The 21029-nt window shown below is 49.1% G+C and overlaps 1 protein-coding gene across 4 annotated transcripts in view; it reads right to left on the minus strand.

The window, feature by feature from the left end:
- Positions 1 to 9679: 9679 nt before the first annotated feature.
- The window catches only part of WWP2 (WW domain containing E3 ubiquitin protein ligase 2), a 151887-nt gene continuing 140537 nt past the window's right edge, over positions 9680 to 21029 (minus strand). For all 4 annotated transcript variants that reach the window (XM_037041380.1, XM_037041381.1, XM_037041382.1 and 1 more), the window contains exons 12-24: positions 20611 to 20692; positions 19928 to 20056; positions 19473 to 19548; positions 19144 to 19215; positions 18839 to 18927; positions 16762 to 16921; positions 15304 to 15437; positions 14832 to 14972; positions 14036 to 14156; positions 13356 to 13460; positions 12337 to 12433; positions 12096 to 12168; positions 9680 to 11569 (exon numbers count right to left, since the gene is read on the minus strand). In XM_037041380.1, the coding sequence (XP_036897275.1) occupies positions 11470 to 11569; positions 12096 to 12168; positions 12337 to 12433; positions 13356 to 13460; positions 14036 to 14156; positions 14832 to 14972; positions 15304 to 15437; positions 16762 to 16921; positions 18839 to 18927; positions 19144 to 19215; positions 19473 to 19548; positions 19928 to 20056; positions 20611 to 20692 (1379 nt within the window). In that variant the 3' untranslated portion in view covers positions 9680 to 11469. The remainder of the gene's footprint in view (positions 11570 to 12095; positions 12169 to 12336; positions 12434 to 13355; positions 13461 to 14035; positions 14157 to 14831; positions 14973 to 15303; positions 15438 to 16761; positions 16922 to 18838; positions 18928 to 19143; positions 19216 to 19472; positions 19549 to 19927; positions 20057 to 20610; positions 20693 to 21029) is intronic.

Raw genomic sequence — 21029 nt, forward strand, 5'->3', positions numbered from 1 at the left:
ACCCCTCAGCTATGAGAATTCAACCATATACAATTACTTTCACTTCAATTAAGTGACAACACAGGTCCTCCTAAAATAATGAAATATCCCAATTACTGGAGGTTATGAAGAACCCTTTTATTCTACCATTTTCCTACAATATCTATAAATCAGAAATAAGACCTGAGAATGAATCAGGGTTATTTGTAACAAAGCTGCATCTGCCCCCGTCCCAGGAAATGGGAAGGAAATGGGGCATGTTGAGAAGGCACAGAACATTGTATGTGATGCACAAGAGAATATTTCTACAACTCTCCTAAACAAACTCACTCCAAATTATCCATAATATAGGCAAGCACTGAGTTGCATATCTCTGCCTTCAACTTGGCATCATCTATATTTGCCTAGGAGCAACAAAGAATTGAAGTCTTTCCAAAAAAACTAATGGGTATTCTTGTTGGGCAGTAAGTAGAAAGAGAAGGGGACTCAGAAAGGGAAACAGAAGTGAGGAAAGAAAACAGAAGAAAAGAATGAAAGAAAGACTATAGAAGTTAGTATGTTTCCAGGGCCAAATCAACAGAAACCTCTAAGCATTCCTCTTTCGAGCCGATCTGTTTTCGACGCTAGATGGCACCATTGTCTAATCTCATCTCTTGGCAAGAGATACATTCGATGGCCAGTTCAACATAAAATTGGGAAAGCTTCCCCCAAAGTCGCTTCCAGTCATTTCTGCTTTTGGTTGCAGCCATCCAGGCAAGATTTCTAAAGAAGCTGGAGAGTTGCATGGGTGCAAAAACATAGGGTGAAGTTGCCATACACCTACCTTCGCTGTACTCCACCCCCACACACTACTTAGGCAATGGATATACAAGATTTTTGCTGTCCTTCAGATAGCTCCTGCTTTGATTTCCCTCACTGCTGATACCACTACTGATTTCTTTAGAGACAGTTGTTTTCAGTGGCCTGCTAGTAAATGTGTAACAACCAGTTCTCCAAAACAGAGGGGGAAGGGGTTGATTCGTGGCCTTTGCCAATTTCCCTGGTGTAAATCACTATGGCTGACTTCAACACAGCAGCAGGAGTCAGGAAGAGATGCACAGTAGACAGCACTGCAGTGTCACCTAACTATGGACACCATATAGATGAAAATACCTGAAGAACACACATGATAGTAAAATGTAGTAAAATAACTAGGATACGATGCATTTGGAGTGTTACCTTTTTAGGTATAAGTTATGTCACTGTAAATTTATGCAATTTGCCTACTGCATTAGACTCCCTGGGAAGTTGTGTTTTTAAGATGCCTTCCATGTGGCTCCTGCACACACGGATATCTATCGATCTTTTGCCTTATGGTTACCACTTTGTAGAGCATACTGGGGCCCTTTCCCAGCTCAAGATATCTTCTCATACATGCACATCTATTACACACCACACAATGTCTTCCTTCCCAGCACCAATGTCCAACTTCTTTCTATATGCTACAGCTAAAGTATGATCGATAATAACAAAATCAGTTCATCTTTAACTAAAAGCTAACTCAGATCCTTAGTTCGTCTGTTGTCCCCTTTCCTCCTTTTTAACCCTGGTGTCAGGTTTTTGACACCTGGTGTCATCCCTACCTGTTACCTCTCAGCATATAAACACTCAATTTTCTCCCATCTCACAGTCTTGCATTCTGCATCCTCCACCCTAGCCCTTTCTCTGTCCTTTTCCCAGTTAACTTCAGCAAATAGCCATCTGTTTTGTGGCTTTTTCTCCTTTATCTTCCAGACATGCCTTTAATCTTATGCAGTCTGGCTTTATCCCCCACCACTCCACTAACAGGGCTCACCAAAGTCACCAATAGCTTTCACCGTGCCAACCCAGGTGACCCTTCTCCACCCTGACCTTGCTGGACTTGACCTCCAAAGGCTTCTGTCGTGACACTCATCCCTGTTTCTCTTGGACCCTCTTGGTCCCCTTTTTCTCGTTTTCCTTTGAAGCTTCATCTTACTCAATATATCACATATAGTTTTTAAATCCTCAATCTACTCACTATTTGATACCTTTAATTCCAATATTTATTCCATCCCACCCACTCACCCAGAATTTGGGAGTCACACTGGTCACCTGCTCACCTTCTCCATCTACGTTTAGCCACCTCTTTGTCCTACCATGTGGAACAACTCTGACACCTGTCACCCACATTCCCACTGCCCCACCGACATTCACACATTTACCTCTGCTCTTGTTGCAAAGGTTGCCTAACTGCATTTCCTACTTACCTTCTCACCTGCCCTCTGCTCCATATTCTGTTCTCACACCAGAGGCAGTTAGCTGGAGGATGAACCTCATTTTATGACTCACTATCATTGTCATCACTTTTAAGGCCCCTGTCTCAACAGTTACCATACTGGTAACACACCATACTGTTCCCTTTATCCTGATTCCCACTACCACTGTAACCACCCCCCAACACACATACTGTATTTGCACAACTGGTAGACACTTAAATGGGTTTAATTATTGTTCTTAGATATGAATTGATCCTGGGAGAATATGCTGCATAACTTTGCATCTGCATGTGTTCTGATATATTTCCCTTTAAATCTCTTTCTTTCCTAGCCTACCCTTTTAATTCAAGACATTTTAAAGATCTATCCTCATTGCTCTACGGATAGACCCATTTAGTTTATAACTTTTAACTGCTAATAGTGGAGGTAATCTATATGTTTTTCAAATCCTGTTTCATAGCCCTCGTTCTTGGACGTACCACAAACTATACCTCCCACCTATTCTGTTAGAGTGGGCCATGAGGCTGGTCCTAGACAATGAAGTGAGGTGAGCGGGCACAGGTAGTGAAAAGCCCCTGCCGCCTGTATCTTCCTGTGCCGTGGTAATAGAGGAGGGGCATGTTGGAATCCACCCTCGCCTGCCAATCTCATGCACGCCACTCCTGCTCATCCTTCCTCTGTGCTCAGCCACACCAGCCTCCACTCAGGTTAGTTAACACATCCATCACCTCACTAAATTTCTGGGACATGCCAGTCTCCCACTCAGGCCATTGCACCTGACGGGCCCAACCATGGATGTGGCTCTCAGCTTGACCGGCTCCTTCTCTTTCAGGTCTCTAGGCTGTAAGACCTCTTTAGAGACACTGTCCCTAAAGCCCTACCTAAATTAGACCCATTTGCCCTATTCTACAATACTTTCCCATATTCTTCTCTGTTGCATTCATGAAGGGGGCAGCATGGCAACTGTACTTAATGATACTATAGCATATACTTGAAAGTTGCTAAGAAAGATCTTAAATGTTCTCACTACAGCACAGCCTTAGAAGTTCTCAACAACAGCCCTGGCTGGTGTATCTCAGTGGATTGAGCACCAGCCTGCAAACAGAAGGGTTGCCAGTTTGATTCCTGGGCTGTGGACCAGGTCCCCAGTTGGGAGTGTGCAAGAGGCAACCACACATTGATGTTTCTCTCCCTCTCTTTCTCCTCTTCTTCCCTTCTCTAAAAATAAATAAATAAATAAAGTCTTCTTTATAAAGTTCTCAACAACAAACAAAATGGCAATTATGTGAGGTGATGGCTGTGTTAACTAACCTTATTGTGACAATCATTTCTCAATATATATACATGCATCACATTGTCACACTGTATTCCTTAAACTTACACAAGATTATATGACAAATATGTCTCAACAAAGCTGGAAAAATTATTAAGGGCTTCCACTACCCCCATGGCAAACAACTGCTCCCTCCAGGGTGTGTGCCCCGTTAGAGAGCAGGGATGGGTAAGAGTCAAAGTGTAATGCATAAGCTACTTCTCCCTACCCCTCACACTCTGTGTTTTTACCAATGTGAACCAAATACAAGGACTTGGCAAACAACCATGAGTACAAAATCCAAAAGTTCAAGGGTGAAATGACTTTTCCCAGATGAAATAACACTTCCAAACCCAGGGCCCACCAGAGCCCAGCCTCTCGTGAGGAGGCTGCTACTGAGGTGGGAGCTGTGCCCCTCACGCCAACCTCAGCTGGAGTCCCGGAGCTACAGATGCTGTCTGTCCTTCGGACTAATTTACTGCTGTAATGGCACCACCTACTTCAATGTTCACCCTGTAATTGCACAGGAAATGGACCCAAAACTGTCCTTGAGAGACTGGACATGACTCTTGCCAACTGGGTTTGGCTGGAGGCCCAGACAAGCACTAATGACATCTCAAGGCAGAGTGATGCAGTCACAGGCTGGGCCAGACTCAAGGCCCCCGAGACCATCAGTGCTGCCGAGCCAGTGATGTCAGGCCATGGGCTGGGGGCAAGGAAGGAAACTCCTCCCACCTCCTAGTATTTCTTCTCCCAAGAAAAGGTACAAAAATGGTACTAGTCCCTTTCTGTCTCTATTCCCGGTTTAGAGTGATGTTTTTCATCTACAGATTATCTTCATGCCATGGCTCTTCCATTTATTAAAACTCATGGCCACATGCATAACCCAGAGCATGGAAGAGTTGCTAATCCAAAGATATTTAACCTGACCTAGGATCATGTTATCTTAGTTATCTATTGCTGCGTAACAAATTACCATAAACCTCAGCAACTTAACACACATTATTATCTCACAGTTTCAGTGGGTCGGGAGCCTGTCATGGACTAGCTGCATCCTCCACTAAGGGGTGTTCGCAGGTAGCGATCGAGGGGTCATCTGGGCCACGGTCATCTCAGGGTTCCAAGCACATGTGGTTGTTGGCAGGATCCGATTGCTCGTGGGCTGTTGGACTGAGGGCCTCAGTACCTCACTGGTTGTTGACAGGAAGCTGCCCTCAGCCCCTTGCCACATAGGCCTTTTTAGAAGCTTGCTTCATCAAAGTACACAAGCCAAGAAGGCAATGGAGAGTTAGCTAGCAAGTGGGAGGTCACAATCCTTGGTGATTTAATCACAGAAGTGAAAGCCCATCACCTTTGCCACACTAAACTGGTTAGAAGCAAAATTGCTAGCCCAGCCCCAGTCCAAGGGAGGAGGAGATTACACCAGGAGGGTGTGAATACCAAGAGGGGGTCGTGGGGTGGGAGGGGCACATGGGCAGTCGGCCTCTCACAGACTGGGAACAAGAATTCACCAGGGTAATCCGTAATAGGCTACAGTGTTTTCTCTTCATATCAGTGCCTGATTACTGTCTTAGAATAAAAACAATGTTAGTAGAAAAATGCAGAAGTAAAACATCCCTCTTATTTATAAGCAGGACTATCTACTGCTGCCACTTCTTTGGAGATAACAAAGCAGAGCAAAGCAAACCAGTCAGGAACCCAGTCTCTGAGAGAGGTGAGGTGCAATGGGCTTTATTGTGGCTGGCTGGCAAAAAGTCACTTCCTACGTGTAGAATTTACCTTTTCTCCTTCCCAAGACCCCATTAAAATGATAGTCAATGAATGTAAAAGATTTCCCATTTTTCCCTGGCCATTTGGCCCATTTGAAAGGTAGCATCTGAGGGGTGGACAAGATACTTCACCACATTTCTGCAGAAAGGAAAGTGGGAGGAGCAGCCAGTAGCAGGAGCACCGGCCAAGAATTCAAGGAAAGAAAGGAGCAGTCTGTTGAGCCCTGCAGAACCAGGGAAAGGCTCAGTTTTGAGAGGAGTCAGAGTCATGGTCACTGGGTAAGCACAGGCACATCAGTTGAAAATCGATACAGTGGGAAAGTCAAGCCCCCTTCAGAACCTGTATGCACAGACTGCCAGCTACCAGCTGTCCCCACTTCACCCCCACACAGACCTATCAAAGGAAAGGAAGTTAACGAGACAGCAGATTAACCATCCTCAGGATTCAGTGATGGACAAGAACACAAGGAAGCTTTCAAAGGTGATAAGAAGGTGGAAAAGTGTAACTGACCATGCAGAAGTCTTAACCTAAGAAATGTGCAAATCCCCAGAGAGATTCTTGTTGGCAGCAGGAAGGCAAGAGGAGAGCTGAAACCTGGGGTAGTGAACTTCCTACATAGAAGGGTTGGACACCCAGGTCCTTCCCAACCCCCTCACAGCCTGGCTACCTCCCCTCTCCCAGCTGCAGGAGACAGAAGTTAGTCAAGTGGAGCTCCAGGCCCAGGGACCCACGGCAGAGCAGAAGGCTGGAGGAAGTAACTGCTGAAAGAGTAAGAAGTCAAGTCAGTGGCTGGGAATCTGAGCGCCTCAGCTCCTTCCTGGGAAGCCTACAGGCAGGTGTACCTGTCTCAGGTAGTCTACTCCTCAGGCAGGAGCGGAGGATTTACCTCTGGAAAAACTGATCACCCCAAAGACCCCTGAACAGTGACATTTAGGGCCCCAGTGTCAAAAGACTCATTTGCCACCTAATCCCCTTACAGCAAACACCAGCAGGCAAAATACAGAGACAAAAACTTTAAGTGTTCTTTCACTCCTTCATCTGCCTAATAGATCTGCAGCTGCCTCCTCCTCCTGTCCTGAAAGGCATCCATTCTCAGGCCTGACCTTTGAACGATGGCATGACAGCCTGACTAGGGGTGACCTAGGAACACCACAGATCCAGGCAAGGACCACTGGGGTCACTTGGCTTGATGAGTTTGTGCCTCCTTAAGCCTCCATGTTTCTCAAAGCCATAGCCCAGTGCACAGCAGCAAGTTTGGGTTTGCTGCTTGGCCTCTTTCATGAAACAGGAGAGAACCGTGGGCTGGCGCCCATCCCCGATCTACAAGGGGCACATTCATACCGCTCGGCCCACAACAGCTTAACTCCCACCCACCACTGTCAGGTTCAGGTGCAGCAGGCCCACAGCTTCAATCTTGTTCAGTGTTTTGCATTTAGTTCTATTTATGACTCATGGAATCCTCTATCCTATTTTCAAATCAGCCTTCTTGTTTTTCTTCTTAGATTCTGTGGGTCTTTCTATGTGGTAGAGCAGAGAGGTTGATCAAAGGATAAATTCACTGTGCCACACTGATGGAATCCACCTCGTTTTCTAATACTATTTTACAGCAAAAAAACAGGGCTCCTGGTGGAGAAGCTGATTCTGTGTTTGGGGCTGGAACCAAAGTAGAGAACAGAATACCACTCAGGGGTATCCGACTGGCGGTCTGCTGGCTGCTTGCGGCTCAGGGTGGCTATGAATGTGGCCCAACACAAAATCGTAAATTTACTTAAAATCTTTTTTTTTTTTTTTGCTCACTAGCTCATTAGTGTTTGTGTATTTAATGTGTGTTCCGAGACAACTCTTTTTCCAGAGTTGGCCCAGAGATGGCAAAAAATTGGACACCCCTGAGAAAGCATCAAAGATATCCAGGGGAGTGACAGAATCAAATGGTAATAAGCATCAAAAAGAGAACAGTGATTATTGCCAATGGAACTAGCTAATTGGGAGCTGGGCATTGAGTCCACATGGCTGAGCAAAGGGTACAGATAACAGAAAAGAACCAATGAGAAGTCACATGCTCTGGCAAGAGTCCGTCGAGGGTGCCCACTCCAGTGAGGGTGCTCGACTCGTGCTGTGTGGGCCACAGGAAGGCAGGCTTGGCTGTGACTGAACCAACCTGCCTTGTAGGGACCAAGATAGAATGGTATTTAAAACTGGAATCAAGAGGTAGACTGTAGGGAAATGAACTAAGTTTACAACTTTGGGCACCAACTCAATTTTCTGCCCCCAAATGAGGCCGGGGCCTCATTGATGCTGAGCTTGGCCCAAGAACCAGGACAGCCTGCTATTTATAAGCGCTCCCCTAAATGAAAGCACAGAGATCATTAGGGAAGTTTTCCTAGAAGGAGGAAGTGAGCCCTGATATCAAAGGACAGTGTGGAAGCTGGAACTGAACTTTCCAGACCCAGTGAGATTTCACCTTATGTAGCTTTACTGGCACCTAGAAGGGAGACATATCTGGTCTTCATTTTGGCTAATTACATCAGGAACTGATTGCAATGTGCAGGGGTACAGGTACTCTCCAACTGGTTTCACTTGCAGCACTTCAGAGTAAGAAAAAGAGTGGATATAATAAAAGCAAAGAGAAGTAATTAGAGCCTCTAGGGTGAAAGAGCTTATGCAGAAGAGATGATTGTCTGACTTTATACTAATTAGCTCTGGAGTAGACAGTATTTATATGATCACAGTCGTATAAATGTTCTTGTTGCTTTTTCAAATAAACCTCCAAAAAAAGTACAGATTTCATTATGGTTACGGAGTAGTGTAAATGTTAAAACAAAAACCAAAAAAACCCTTATCATGTAAAAGGACAGAAGGCCAGAGTCAGGGGATGAAAAGGGAACAGAGAGCTGGGAGGAGAGAGGGTACTCACAAATTCTATCACCCAGTGGGGTGCCAAGGGGTCCTGCCCATTTCTAAGGCTGGTAAAACAAGAACCATTTTGAAAGGCAACTGGGTAGAATCTACTGGGATCTTTAAAGTATGTCTAGAAGGACCCAGAAGAAACCAGCAAACAATAGTTGCCTCTCGAAGGTGATCAGAGTGGTTGAGGAACAAGAGTGTGTGTGTGTGTGTGGGGGGGGGTGCTTTCACTGAAGGCCCCTTCTATTTTTTTTTATTTTAAACCTTTTTAAATTTTTAAAGTAAAACATGAAGGCATGTCATCAACAGTCCAACTTCCAGGACAACTGCCCTCTCCCAGAAGAGCAGCATCAGTGCCTAAGACCTGCCCGAGGGCACGCACAGAAACTCTGCAGCCACCAGCAAACTGATGGACACAACCACAGCGCCTGGGAGGACAAAGGCGGGTGCATTATAGAACCACCACAATACAGAATATCATGCAGCAAAGAATCAATTACAGATAGATACATGGACAAACATGGAAAGGTCTCCCTAATAGCTCATTTAATGAAGCAAATGAGTTGTTCAACATGTAAGAGCTCATTTTTGGTCTACTGAAAAATTATATGTATATATGATTTGCATATGCACATAAAATAGTTTGGAAGGACCACAGCAAACTGAACAGCAGTTACCCGTGGCAATAAGAGTGAGGAGTCTTATTTGAGTTTATTGTGAGGCATCTGTATAGCACGTGGGCTTTAGTCAACATTGTTCTCAAAGGATAGCATCACCTTGTCAAGTGGAAAAGGCTCTTGAGCTGGGCAGCAGGGTATGAACTCAGCTATGAGGAAGGACCCCCTCTAAACACCTCTGCCTCCCTTTAGGAGCACAATCAGACCAAGACTCAATCCATGACAAAGTCACTTTTGTGTCAAATACATTAAGACCCAGCAGCATGGTATCCTGTCCCATCCAAATTCAAGGACTCAGAAAAGTAGATGGTGAGCCCTTGCAAGACCAGGAACTCAGGATCAGAGTCACACTGGAGTCATGAAACCCGAGACACACTCAGAGATGTTCCTTCCTTGAATAAATGACTGTGAGAACACTGCCCCCAAGACTTGTTTCTGGAGTCTGTCCAACATGCAGCCTTACCTGTTGGGTGTTCTGGTCCCACAGCAACTGCTCAAAGAAACCCAGGCCTGTCAGGGGAGGCTGAGGACGCCAAAAGGGAGCAGTGAAGCAACTGACCAAGGGCTGAAGCCAGTGATCCCTGGACCAGGTCTTAGCCACCCATCAAAACTGTGGCTATGTTGGTTAATGACATACATTCTTCTCCAAATCAGCAAGGTGATGGACCTTCCACCCCAATCTGGACCTGGAGTGCCCACGGGGCTCTGAGGCCTCTCACCTTGGACAGTGATTTTGGAGACAACATGCCACCACCACCCACAGCTGTTGACTGTTTATTGCACAGGAACCTGGCAATGCCAAAGCAAGAGGCATTACAAAACAATCCGATGACCAACCCAGAGCTACCAAAGGACATTCTGTAGACACCTGTTATATACACATGTGTACACACATGCGCACATGAACATGCTCTGAACATAAGTGAGTCCAAGGTTTCCACACTCTGCATGGCAGCTCACACCCTGACCCATGATGTGGCGAGACACTGCAGGGAAGCACAGCAAATGACCCCAGGGGAGAAAAAGGGTTCAGCTGCAGTGAGCTGAGCCACTCAAATCAGCACACCCAACACAGTGCACACAGGCAATCCCTCCATGGGCCAGGAGGAAGGTCAAGGATCTGGGAATGCAAAACTATCCTTTCAAGGCCCATGACTGATCTGGGGGGCTGCCTGGGGTCCCAGGAAGCTGGAGCTAGTCTACAGCTGGTGCTCGGCACCAGAACCTGGGGGGCTGGGTTGGGAGTTTAGGACAATCGCTGCTCTGGCATCCCAGAGGAGCATGTTCACCCCAAAGATATCAATACATGGCAGAATGTCCACGTCAGAGCCCCACAGGGGCTCCAGAAATCAAGTCAGATGTGTGCAGCTGCTCAGGGCCCTCCAGCCGGCTTCCCAGAGTGTTGTTTCCTGTGTGCAGGCAAATCCTCACTTCTACACAGAATGCTCATGCGCTGGGGTGGTGGGGTTGCACTTCATTCTCAACAGGGGACTAACAGACCCACGTGGAGGTCTAGAGCCTGAGTGACTGCGTCTAGCAAAGGGAGTCCTCCTCTCTCAAAGGCAGCAAGGTTGGGTGGAATTCTGGGCTCCACCCCTTCCATCTTTGTCAAGGCTAGGGACGAGACTGCTGTGACATTGAGCTGCCTGAGCTCACGGAACTACTAAACTGGTTCCAAAGAGGAACAGCTGTTCGGAAAATTCTTAGACTAACAGTGCTAAGTCCCCCAAGTCCCAGCAACACCTGGTGCACCATCTCCTTGACAGAATGTGACAGCAGCACACCAGCAACAAAACATGAAGCAACCCTACACACAAAATGCTTCAAGTTTATGTAAAGGGAAAAGAAAGTCCGAGTTGTTGTTTCCATCCCACTGATATCCAAGCAGCTGGCACACCCCTTTACTGGCTGGGAAGAGTGAACTGGCCAGCCCTGAGTGGAGATAGGGGCCTGCTGCTCCACCTCCATGGCTAGAGCCTGCTAGGGAAGGAAGCAAGACAGCCTTGATCCAGAGCTCTGGGTGTGGGAAGAGCTCCTCTCTCTCAGACCTTCATTTTGTACAGGCCATTGGGAAAGTTCTATTGAAACAGAACCTCTTATACTGGCAAAGACCCCAGGCCTTCTCATCCCAGACAGCCACCCCAAGTGGCCAGTCTCCTCACCTAACTAGCCCAGGGGCCAGGGCTTGTGCTGCAGCCCTTCAGCACGGGCATCTCCCTTGTACACACACACACACGTGTCTACAGTTGTCCTCAGGGGAGAGGGAATGTGAGCTCTGCAGAGGGTCAGCCCTCCAAACTGCAGTGGGTGGTGCGGCTAAGGTGACTAGGGGGCTTTATTCCAGACTGCCACCAGTGGGTAGGACGGAGAAGGGGGCAGTGCCTTTTGAGGTCAGGATCTTCTGCCATCAGCCTGATGACACTGTGGTCCCACGCAGGGTTACCATCTGCAGGGGCCTCCCAGGGGCTGCAGCCAGCAGCCTCTCAGGCAGAGAGGACTCATGACTACATGTGTGCTGGGGGTGGGGGGACACAGGAGGGTGCAGCCTCAGCTACTCCTGTCCAAAGCCCTCGGTCTCTTCGATGGCATACAGCAGCTTTTCTTTCAGCTGCTCATAGCTCTTGTATGGTGGGAGATCCAGACGGTTGAAACTGTTGAGAGAGGGTACGGTACAGTCAGCATGGAAGGTCAGGGCTGTTGGCCAAGGGATCAAAAGCATTCACGTGACTGTGGCTCGACCACAGTATCAACCAGCTGGCGAGATGCTGAAACAGGGACTTCAAAGACCCTGCTCTGTTGGGCCTAATGCCTCAGGTTCCAGGACCACAGAGAGGTTAGGAGGGAGGACAGACAGCTGGGGAAATGGGGAACTGCACAAGAGGACACTCAGCACAGCAGTTTTTGTCTACTGGAATGGAAGTATTCCATATGGAAGTATTGAATACCTGGTGTGATGGTCAGGGTGCATACCTGCTGCTACAACTCCCAAAAGATCAGAGGCCAAGACAAAGGGGGCTGGGCACATCAAAGGCCCTCCTCTCCAACTCAATACCCCAGGGCCATGCAAAAAGTTGCTGGAGTCAGGGCCCCAAAGTCACCCTATCCCCTGGGCTGCCCTTGGGGGCACATCAGGTCTGTGAAGTTCCAGCCACATCCTAGTAAAACCAGCAGGCTCACCAGGTGTGGCTTCTGGGCAGCCAGGTTTCCTTGCCAACCTTGTCGATGCAAAACTTCTGTGGTCCATTGCTACCTATTATCCAAAGAAAATGCACCTTATATAACAGGTGTGACCCTTCCTAGGCAGGACCCTCTTGCCCCTCCCACTGACTTGCTTCCAGGAAGACACTAGATCCCACCCTCCCTGTGAGCTGCCCTCACCCATCACCCAGGGGTGCCAGCAGGGCAAGGGAAGACACACCAATGAGTTCTGCAAATCCCCCAACAGGCAGGCGGCAGGTCCCTGTAACAAACTGCAGCAGCCGGATGCTTTTCTCATTGTCCATCTCCTTCACCACCTGCAACTCCGAGAGTCAAAGCAGTCAGGCGACACCAATGGCCCAGCTCTTTACCCTGTCCTGTAACCCTTCCACACCTCTGCTCTTTGGGGCTGAGAACACAAAGCCTGGGATAAGCAGAGGTGACAGCTACCAACTGGGAAAACCCCACAGCTACTCCAAGAGGCTGTATTTGTAGAACATTCCCAATAGTCCATGGGATATCTCTCAGTCTCGGGAACAACTCGAACCAGGTATTCTCTTCCATTCAAAGTTCCACTTTAAAAAATAAACTAAAAATGGGAGTGACTACTTAATGGGTACGGGGTTTTTTCTGGCAGGGTGGGGACAAACTGTTCTGGAATTTGATAGTCTGATGGTTGCACAATACTGTGAAAAGCCACTAAATTGTATATACCTTAAAATGCTTAACAAGATGAATTTATGGTATGTGAATTTCAAATAAACCAAAAATATCACATATAGTTATTCTGTTTGTGTATTTGCTGTACTTGCTATTGACAATAACAAGGCCTACATAAAAGAACCAATTCATTACATCTAGGATAAAGAGCTCATTCAGTTTCTCTGAAACCAAGCACATGCATTCCCATCCCACCTGGCTTGAAGGAAACCATGTGACCTATGGGAACATTCCTTCCTGAGTGCGGGCACCCTGTCACACACCAGCCTTCAGAGCTGAAACCACCCCCCCGCCCCCACCGACACTCCTGTCAAATGCACTGGGCACGACCCAGCTGCAACAACCCCACTGTCCCAAAACTGGGTTTCTCATCTCCTTTTGCAAGTTGGCGGGGGATGGAGGGCAGCCAGGTAAGGGTCAAAGATGGGGGAGGCGATAACACAACAAGGACCCCGGGGCTTAAGTCTAAGCAGATCTCATTTCCGCTGGGGGACTGCAATAACGGCTGGCAGGACCCACCTGCCAGAACCACTGGATCTGCTTGCTGTTCTTGGTGTAGTGCCGGTAGATGGTATTCTTCTGCCAGTCGTTCATGTCTATCTCCTGCATACCGCACAGCATCAGCTGCAGGGGAAAGGGTCTCAGCCACTCGATGCTGGGCCCTCCCAACCCGTGTCTCTCTGGCTTACCAGCAGATAGAACCACCTCAAACACTGTCAACTATTTCTTTTTTTTAATACACTATTGATTTTTAAAAAAATATTTTATTTATTTATCTTTTAGAGAGGAAGGAAAGGAGAGAAGGAGAGAAATATCAATGTATTGTTGCCTCTCATGAGTCCCCTGCTGGTAACTGGCCTGCAACCCAGGTATGTGCCCAGACTGGGAATCAAACCACAATCGTGTAGTTCGCAGGCCCGCGCTCAATCCACTGAGCTATACCAGCCAGGGCACTGTCAACTATTTCTGCTGGCCATTTTAATCACACGGATTATGCAAATCTTGAACATGGACCCCCTTACACCAGGGCCCAGGGAGGGGCAGTTGTGAGGACCCAAATCAAAGTTATTCCCCTGCTTCTGCCATCCTCAGGAGGGTGGGGTTTTGCTGGGGGTTTCTGTGGGTACACAGTGAAGCTACCAAAGGGCAGAACTGCCCCAGAGGCAGGGGCTCAGGGTCCCAACAACATTAGCTCTCACCTCCAACTCTTTCTCATCAAAGTAGCGCAACCATTCCAGGGGGGCCACCTCATTGAAGCCATCCAGGAAGGCTTTAGTCTGCTCTTCCACGCCCCGGGTGAAACGCCAGTCAGTCAGCAGCCTAAAAGCAAAGACTGGCTGTTAGCAGAACCCAAGACACACTGCCTAGGAGCAGCTCAGGACCTGCCATGAGGCTGGTGTCACCAGGCAGCAAGGAATGGGCTAAGACTCGACTTCCGGTGCTGCGAGGAGCAGCTGCTACTGGCCCCAGAGCAGAAACTCTTAGACCTCGCAGCGACCCACAGTTACAGGGTCTTTGAAATCTCCACCACCTCCTCCTCCTCCTTGTACTGTCACCAGCTGGGCATCAGACGTGTGGATGTTAACAGACTGAACAAAGAGACTTCAGTGAAGAATGTGCACTGGTGAATATGTGCATACACACACGTGAGGTAGGAGATTAAGCACACAGGACATAGAAATCCTTTCAGTTAGGGAAAGAAAAGAAAGATGTCTCAGTTTCACGACTCTTCAGAGAAATTCAGCCCTGCAGTCATGAAGTCCACATGGGAAAAAGAGAGCAAATGGAGCTGCACAAGGGCTTTAGGCTCTGGCTGCCCCAGCTCTGGGCAGTGCAACCAGCCACAGTCAGCCAACAGAAGCCCATGCAAAAAGAGGGGGTTTTGCAACCCCTGGTGACCTATGGGCCACACATGGGGCCTGGCTGAAGAGGGCAGCCAGAAACAGCCAGCCGTGTCTCTGCTCCACCCCTGGTCTCCCCAGCACCGAGACTCACATGATGTACTCCTCCTTGTTCTCCTCTGTCACTCGGATGCTCTCACCACCTTCCTTCAGCTCGTGGGTTGTCACCTTGCCCAAAATCTCCATGTCCTGGATGAAGTACAGCTCTAGGCCACACTCCTCTAGGTTGTTCTCTCTGGGGACATAAGAGCACAAGAGGGAGGATGTCTGTCTTAGAAGGGTCTCCCCTGGATCCTGAGCCATCACCCAGTTTTAGTGCCCATGGGACATGAGGATGCACAGGCAGCCAGGGCTCCGGAGCAGCAGCACAGCCCACTCCCCGATGCAAAGAGAGAATTCCAGAGCCGCCCTAAGGGAAACTGAAAAGCTGTGCACCTCCACAAGCACTTACAGAATGTAGGTAAGAGCTCACAGGGCACTACGGCAGAGAAAATAAAGGCCATGGGTACCTACCTCGCCACCAGAGATCCCTCTCTTCCTAGCATGGGGCATGCAAGGGGACTCACTTGATCCAGATGATAGAGTTGTAGAATTCAGGGTCAATGGACTCCAGGTCTTTCAGGGTTGGTCTCTTATTGAGCATCCGCTTGTAGAAAGGGAGGGTGAAGCCTGTGTCAATGAACTTTCCATGGTACAGAGCCTTGGAAGGAAGACACACAAAGAGGTTTGGTGTTCAAAGAGGCAGGCTCTAGGATGCTCTGTCATAGCCTGGTTACTACTACCAGCTGCTCTCTGTCCTGGGGAGCACCTTGGCATCCAGCTACTCCAGGGGCCCAAAGGGAAAGTCTGGGAAATAAGCAACACTCTTTGTCCTGACTAGGACCTTGGGGACAGACTCTTTTCTTACCTACAGACCACAGGGATGGAGCAGAGCTGGCCCACTCAGGAACCCACCTCCAGGCCTGCTGCCTGCCCAGCACACCTGCCCGCCAGCTCCCTGCTCTAGCAAAGATGTGCCGCACACTCACAGAGAAGACTCGGTCAGCCCAGCTCCTGGTGGCAGCCTTGACTCACTGACACTCAGAGCTCGGCAGCATAGGCAGCCAAAAATAATGCAGACGCCGCTGACAGAGAACACTGGCGAGCCAGTGGTGAGTAATAGTCTAGGGTATTACTGGCCTGTTCTGTCAGCTGCTAAACCTGGGAAAAATTTGCCTACTTCCTGAGCCCAACACCTTGGCCAAAAACTTCCAGACCCAGGAAGGGACATATTTAGTCATGGGATCTTGGGCCCTGGGTACTCCTGAGAGAGGAACGGGGCAAAGCAAAGGAAAGTTAGAAGTGACACATCTCAAACTACCAAATACGGCAGTGGCACTGTGGCTCCCATGGGCTCCTGTCTTCAGTCCTGGTTCTCCACACTCAGGAGACATACAACAGGATGTGTGTGATGTGACCCCTTCCCTATTCACATTATGTTCCTATTTCCAGATAAATACAGATAACATGTGAAACTCCCCCTTCCCGACTTCCCCCAGCTCCTGATGAATGCCTCCCACATCGTCCACCAGCTGGTCTGCAAGGGCTCTGTTTTAAGCTAGTGCAAATTCCAAATCCCCTGACAGAGGCCTGAGTGCCACAGTAGGACACTCCCAAATGCCCCTACCCTGTGACAGACAGTGGCACCCCCAAGAGATGGGCATCAGGTGGGCAGTTATGCTAGTGCTTAGCTCTGTCACCCCAATACCCTCAACAGAGCACCCATGAATGTTAAGTGAAGCCCATGACTCAGAGACCACGGGTTTTCGCTCGACAAGTCCTCCACAAACCAACATGCAGAAACCCTCGCCAGGCCCCTGGGTGGGCACTGAGAGAACTCTGAACCATCTCCAGAACCCTCTCTAGCTTTTTGCATTTTGAGTCAGGAGTTCTGTGAGGATAAGGGTGGGACTGCTATTGGCGTTGTAGGTTCTGGCCTCCTCGGCTGCCACCCTCCCCGGAGGACACACGGCAATGAATCTTACCATGGCAATGAATCTGCCAATAAAGCGGAAGTAGGTGAGGTGGTCGGGGTTGATGGAGGAGGCAGGGTTGATCTGCAGGCAGTAATTGTTCTTCCCGGCATATTCAAATAAACAATACATAGGGTTGAGCACCTCATGGGACAGGAGGAAAAACCACTCTCTGTGAGAGAAGGGAGAGAAAAACAGGACCAATGGACCCTCCCCTGCACACCTGCACTGGAGGCGTGGCTCTCCTCTGCCATCCTATTTCAGCTATTTTGGAGACTCGTGTCCTGGGGAGTCCACCCGCCCCAGATCAGTACCATGGCTAACCTGTATTCACAGCTGGTCAGGGAACAGGGTGGGGCCAGAGGTAGGGCGAAGGAGGACAACAGCCGCACTCGATGATGACACTCAGGAAAGCGTGCGTGTTTGTGTGCATGTTGGCTCCCAGGTGGTGGGTGCATTGCAGGACTTTACATCTGATATCCAGAACGTCTTAATGGCAAAGGGGCTCCTTGCACCCTGGGGCCACCATGTACAGTTGTGTAGGCTGTGCGCTACATAAGGGTACTATGGTAAAATATCACTGATTTGCACATTTATTGTAACAATTTTCCTGCAACTAGCAGCCAAGCTGTTTTTTCCTGATAAAGCCAGAATATTGTGAGCATTTTCCAACATGGAAATATCTTGACAAAGGGTATCTTTTCTAAATCTTCCAAAGGTACTATATAAATAGCAGCCACCCTGCTTCCACCCGACCTGAACAGGCAGCATAATATGAATGAATATATGGTAATACATTCCTAACCTCTGATGCATGAACTCTGTAACCCATGTGGTCTGAGGATTGTAAACCTCACTCCTGCTGCAGGTATCTCACCTCCCTTGCACTCTGCCCTCCCCTCAGACCAGACCTCATTACCAGAACTTTTCTCATAGTTCCGCAGATTCATCTGAACCAACACCCACACCTTTGCATCTCTTTGCACCCTAGGAGCAAGCCTCCAACCAGAATTCAGAGTCCTTTCAGGCTTCACTTAAACCAGCAGGGGGACATCCCAATGGGGCCAGTCCCTGGCTGCTGGGCTGTTTGTGGCCAGGCAGACGAGGAGTCCTTCGATGCAGAGGGTGCCCCGGTATCCTGTCCGTGGTTCTACCCTGTGGTAGAACAGCATGACGTAACCTACCATAGGGTAAAACCACTGGCAGGACACAGAGAGACAGACACACACAGGGCAGGAGCCACACCAGAAGCCCACCAAGCAGAGCCTGGAGAGGAGGTCACCACGGTCACCATGGGAGAAAGAGCCATCGATCCACCAGGGCCAACACAGAGAGCAAAGCCACCAACGAGCAGAGGGCCAGCAGCAAGTTAACCCAACACCAAGCAAGACGTCCCCGTTCCGTGAGAGATGAGTAAACTGAGTGATCCCCACAGTGTAAGATATGCCTTCTCTCTGCCAGGGGCCCTTCAGCTCCACTGTCCAAGGCAACGTTTTGCCAGAGTCTAACTTTTGTAGGGGGACTGTGGTGAGGGCAAAACAATGCTTTGGTCTCTTTTTAGGGTTGCGCCAACTGTTTGAATTTTATTGACCCTGTGCCCATGACATGCAGCTGAGTACTGATCAAGGCCCTTTGGACTGTGACACAGCATATACCTGTCAGGTGCACACCAAGATGGTCAACATAATGTGCCCCAGCTGCCTTAAGACTAGGAGAAGCCCGGGCTGATTTTAATAAACAACCACATATGGCACCAATACTTAGCCACTGCCCACGGGGTAGCCAGACTGGTTATTAAAGTATAAAAATAAGGACATATCAGTTGGTAAAAGAGCCACTGTCCTGAGCCCTCCCCCTGGGGCCCCAGCCTCTCCGTGATCTATAACTACAGAGTTAGTGCCCAGCCCAGCAGGGGACCCTAGGACCCTGTTCTGGCATCATTCAAACTGGCCATACCCGTGCCCATTCCCGAAGAAGCACAAGACCATGGGCAATTAATTTGAGCAAGGAGGAGGCAGCTTTCTGGCCACGTGCCCAGTAGCCTAGAGAAGTGGGGTGCAGCACAGCCTTTCCGGGGTGCCAAGCTCACCTGGCAATTCCCCCGTAGTCCAGGCCCTCCTCGCCACGCATGATGATGTAGAGCCGGCGGCGCAGGTCATAGGGCTTCATGTTCATGATCTGGGGAGACACAGCATTGTGGCCAGCCTGCCACTCCGCCTTCCACAGCAGGCTGAGGGGGCTCCAGGGTCTGCTTTTTGGCAGACAGAGCTCCCCAAGGCCCAGATCTTGGACACTCTGCTGTGTGGGTTCAGCAGACCACGTAATAGAAGACAGGGTGACAGCAGGGGGCCTTCCGTCTGCCTCTGGTCTAAGACAACATAATTATTTTCTAACCTGTTGGAAAGAATCCTCAAAAAGTGTCTGCCTGGAAACGCTGATCTTCACGTGGCTGGGGAGGGCATTTGACTAAAAAGAAAAGAAAAAAAACCCTTGATTCAGACCTCAGGAGATAATTATTCAGTCTGGCCTCCTCTATCCTGGGCTGACCAAAGAGCTTGGTTCCTAGACATAGGAACGGGCTTCCTGGAGACAACATCCAACAACTGCTCGGGGTTAGACAGTAACCATCCCCCACCTGACCGGACTGCTGCTGGGCTGGGAAATCGCACTGAAATAACCCCGCAACTCCAACCTGCAGGGGAGGGCCCAGCACCAGAACTCACATGGCAGAGGAAACGGAACTGGTGATACTTCCACCGAAAACTTCGGTCATAGGCACCCGGGGAACCTTGCTTCGTCCTGGGAAGAGCAAAGATAATCTAGAATCTGTGTGATTCCTCAAAAATTATTGAGGTACCTGTTAGCCCTTCAGAAAGCTGGTGTTATATTACAGATGAGTAAGGAATAAAAGAAAGAGTGATTGCCAGTAAAATCTTTGGCAGATTTAAGAAGTAAAAAGAAAAACTAGAAATAAAGCCAGACTCTTGCTTTGACAGAGAGAGACAGAAAAAGAGAGACACCACTGATGTTACTCTGAATAAATATTTAGGGTGGCCCCTTCCCTCCCCAATCTGCTAACGTGACATGAAAATTGGCCACTAGAGGGCAGTAAGTACAGTTGAAAGCAGATAAACTCAGGTGCTACTAGACACTACTGCTGCCTGTGCAAAGTCCTTACCCTGACTCAAACCCTGGGCGAGGATCCTTAAAGGTGGTGGTGCGGGTATTGTGGTCCACAAAGTAGCGCACCCCCTCACTGGTGTACTTCATCTCCCATCCTGGGGGCAGAGCAGGCTCCTGGATCATCCTGGAGACATGGGAAGAGGGGTTAAGAACTAGCCTCAGTGCTAGGCCCCTTCTGGGCCTCAGTGCTTACTTAGGAGACTGGAGTCCCCACTGTGCTCCTTCTGCTCTGCTTCCACCCAGGCTCTGCAAAGCCTTTGAGTAAAGGCATGGGCCTTGAGGAAATGTAGCTGGTACACTTAAGTCATGAGAACTGTTTAGAAGAGAGAGGTCATTTACTGTTCTAAGGCCAAGGAACCAGCCCTAGGTAGCCATGGCCATGGACGGAGCGGCCACCAGCAATCCTGAAGCACCAACTGCCCTAGTCCAGACTAGCTTCTGGGAGGCTGAGGGGAGTACGGGGCGAAAACACGCTCTCAGCAGCTTGCACAATCGGCACAGAGACCCTTCAGGCCACTCTCCACCTACCAGGAAGGTTAACTTAAGCAGTCATTTTAAAGCTGTGCCATGAGGGTCTCCAGGCACTTGTGTGGCCACCGAGGATAAATGCAGTCCAAGACCACTCAGCTGATGCCAGAGATGCACAGGGCCTGGCCCCCTCCCAGCCCAAGTCCTTACCCCTGGGTCCGAGGATCCTCCCACTGGGTAGTACGTGTGTTATGGTTCACGTAATACACCCGTCCGTTGTCCTGTCTCTTCTCTGCCAGGGAGAAGTAGGAAAATAGGATAATCAGATTGAGACATCTTGAGCCATGTTCTCTCCCCTCTGGGTGCCCCTTTCCATGTGCTGGGTCTGACTTTCTGGGCCTGTTCTTAACCCGTTAGAGAAGTCTAACCAGTGAAAGTCCGACATGCACACACATCTGTCACTGGCAAAAATGGACAAAGAGAATCTTTCCCTATTGGGAAGTGGGGGAAGGACAGACATATTTCTAACTCAGGATCAAGCACTGTCTTTCGTTGGCTGGTTGGTTTGTTGGAGGGAGGGGGCAGTGTGGCAACATGGAGGGGGAGCAGCCCAACTGAAACCAGAGGCG

Source organism: Sturnira hondurensis, unplaced genomic scaffold, assembly GCF_014824575.4.
Source record: "Sturnira hondurensis isolate 20B ecotype Veracruz unplaced genomic scaffold, ASM1482457v3 Scaffold0003090, whole genome shotgun sequence".
Lineage (NCBI taxonomy): Eukaryota > Metazoa > Chordata > Mammalia > Chiroptera > Phyllostomidae > Sturnira > Sturnira hondurensis.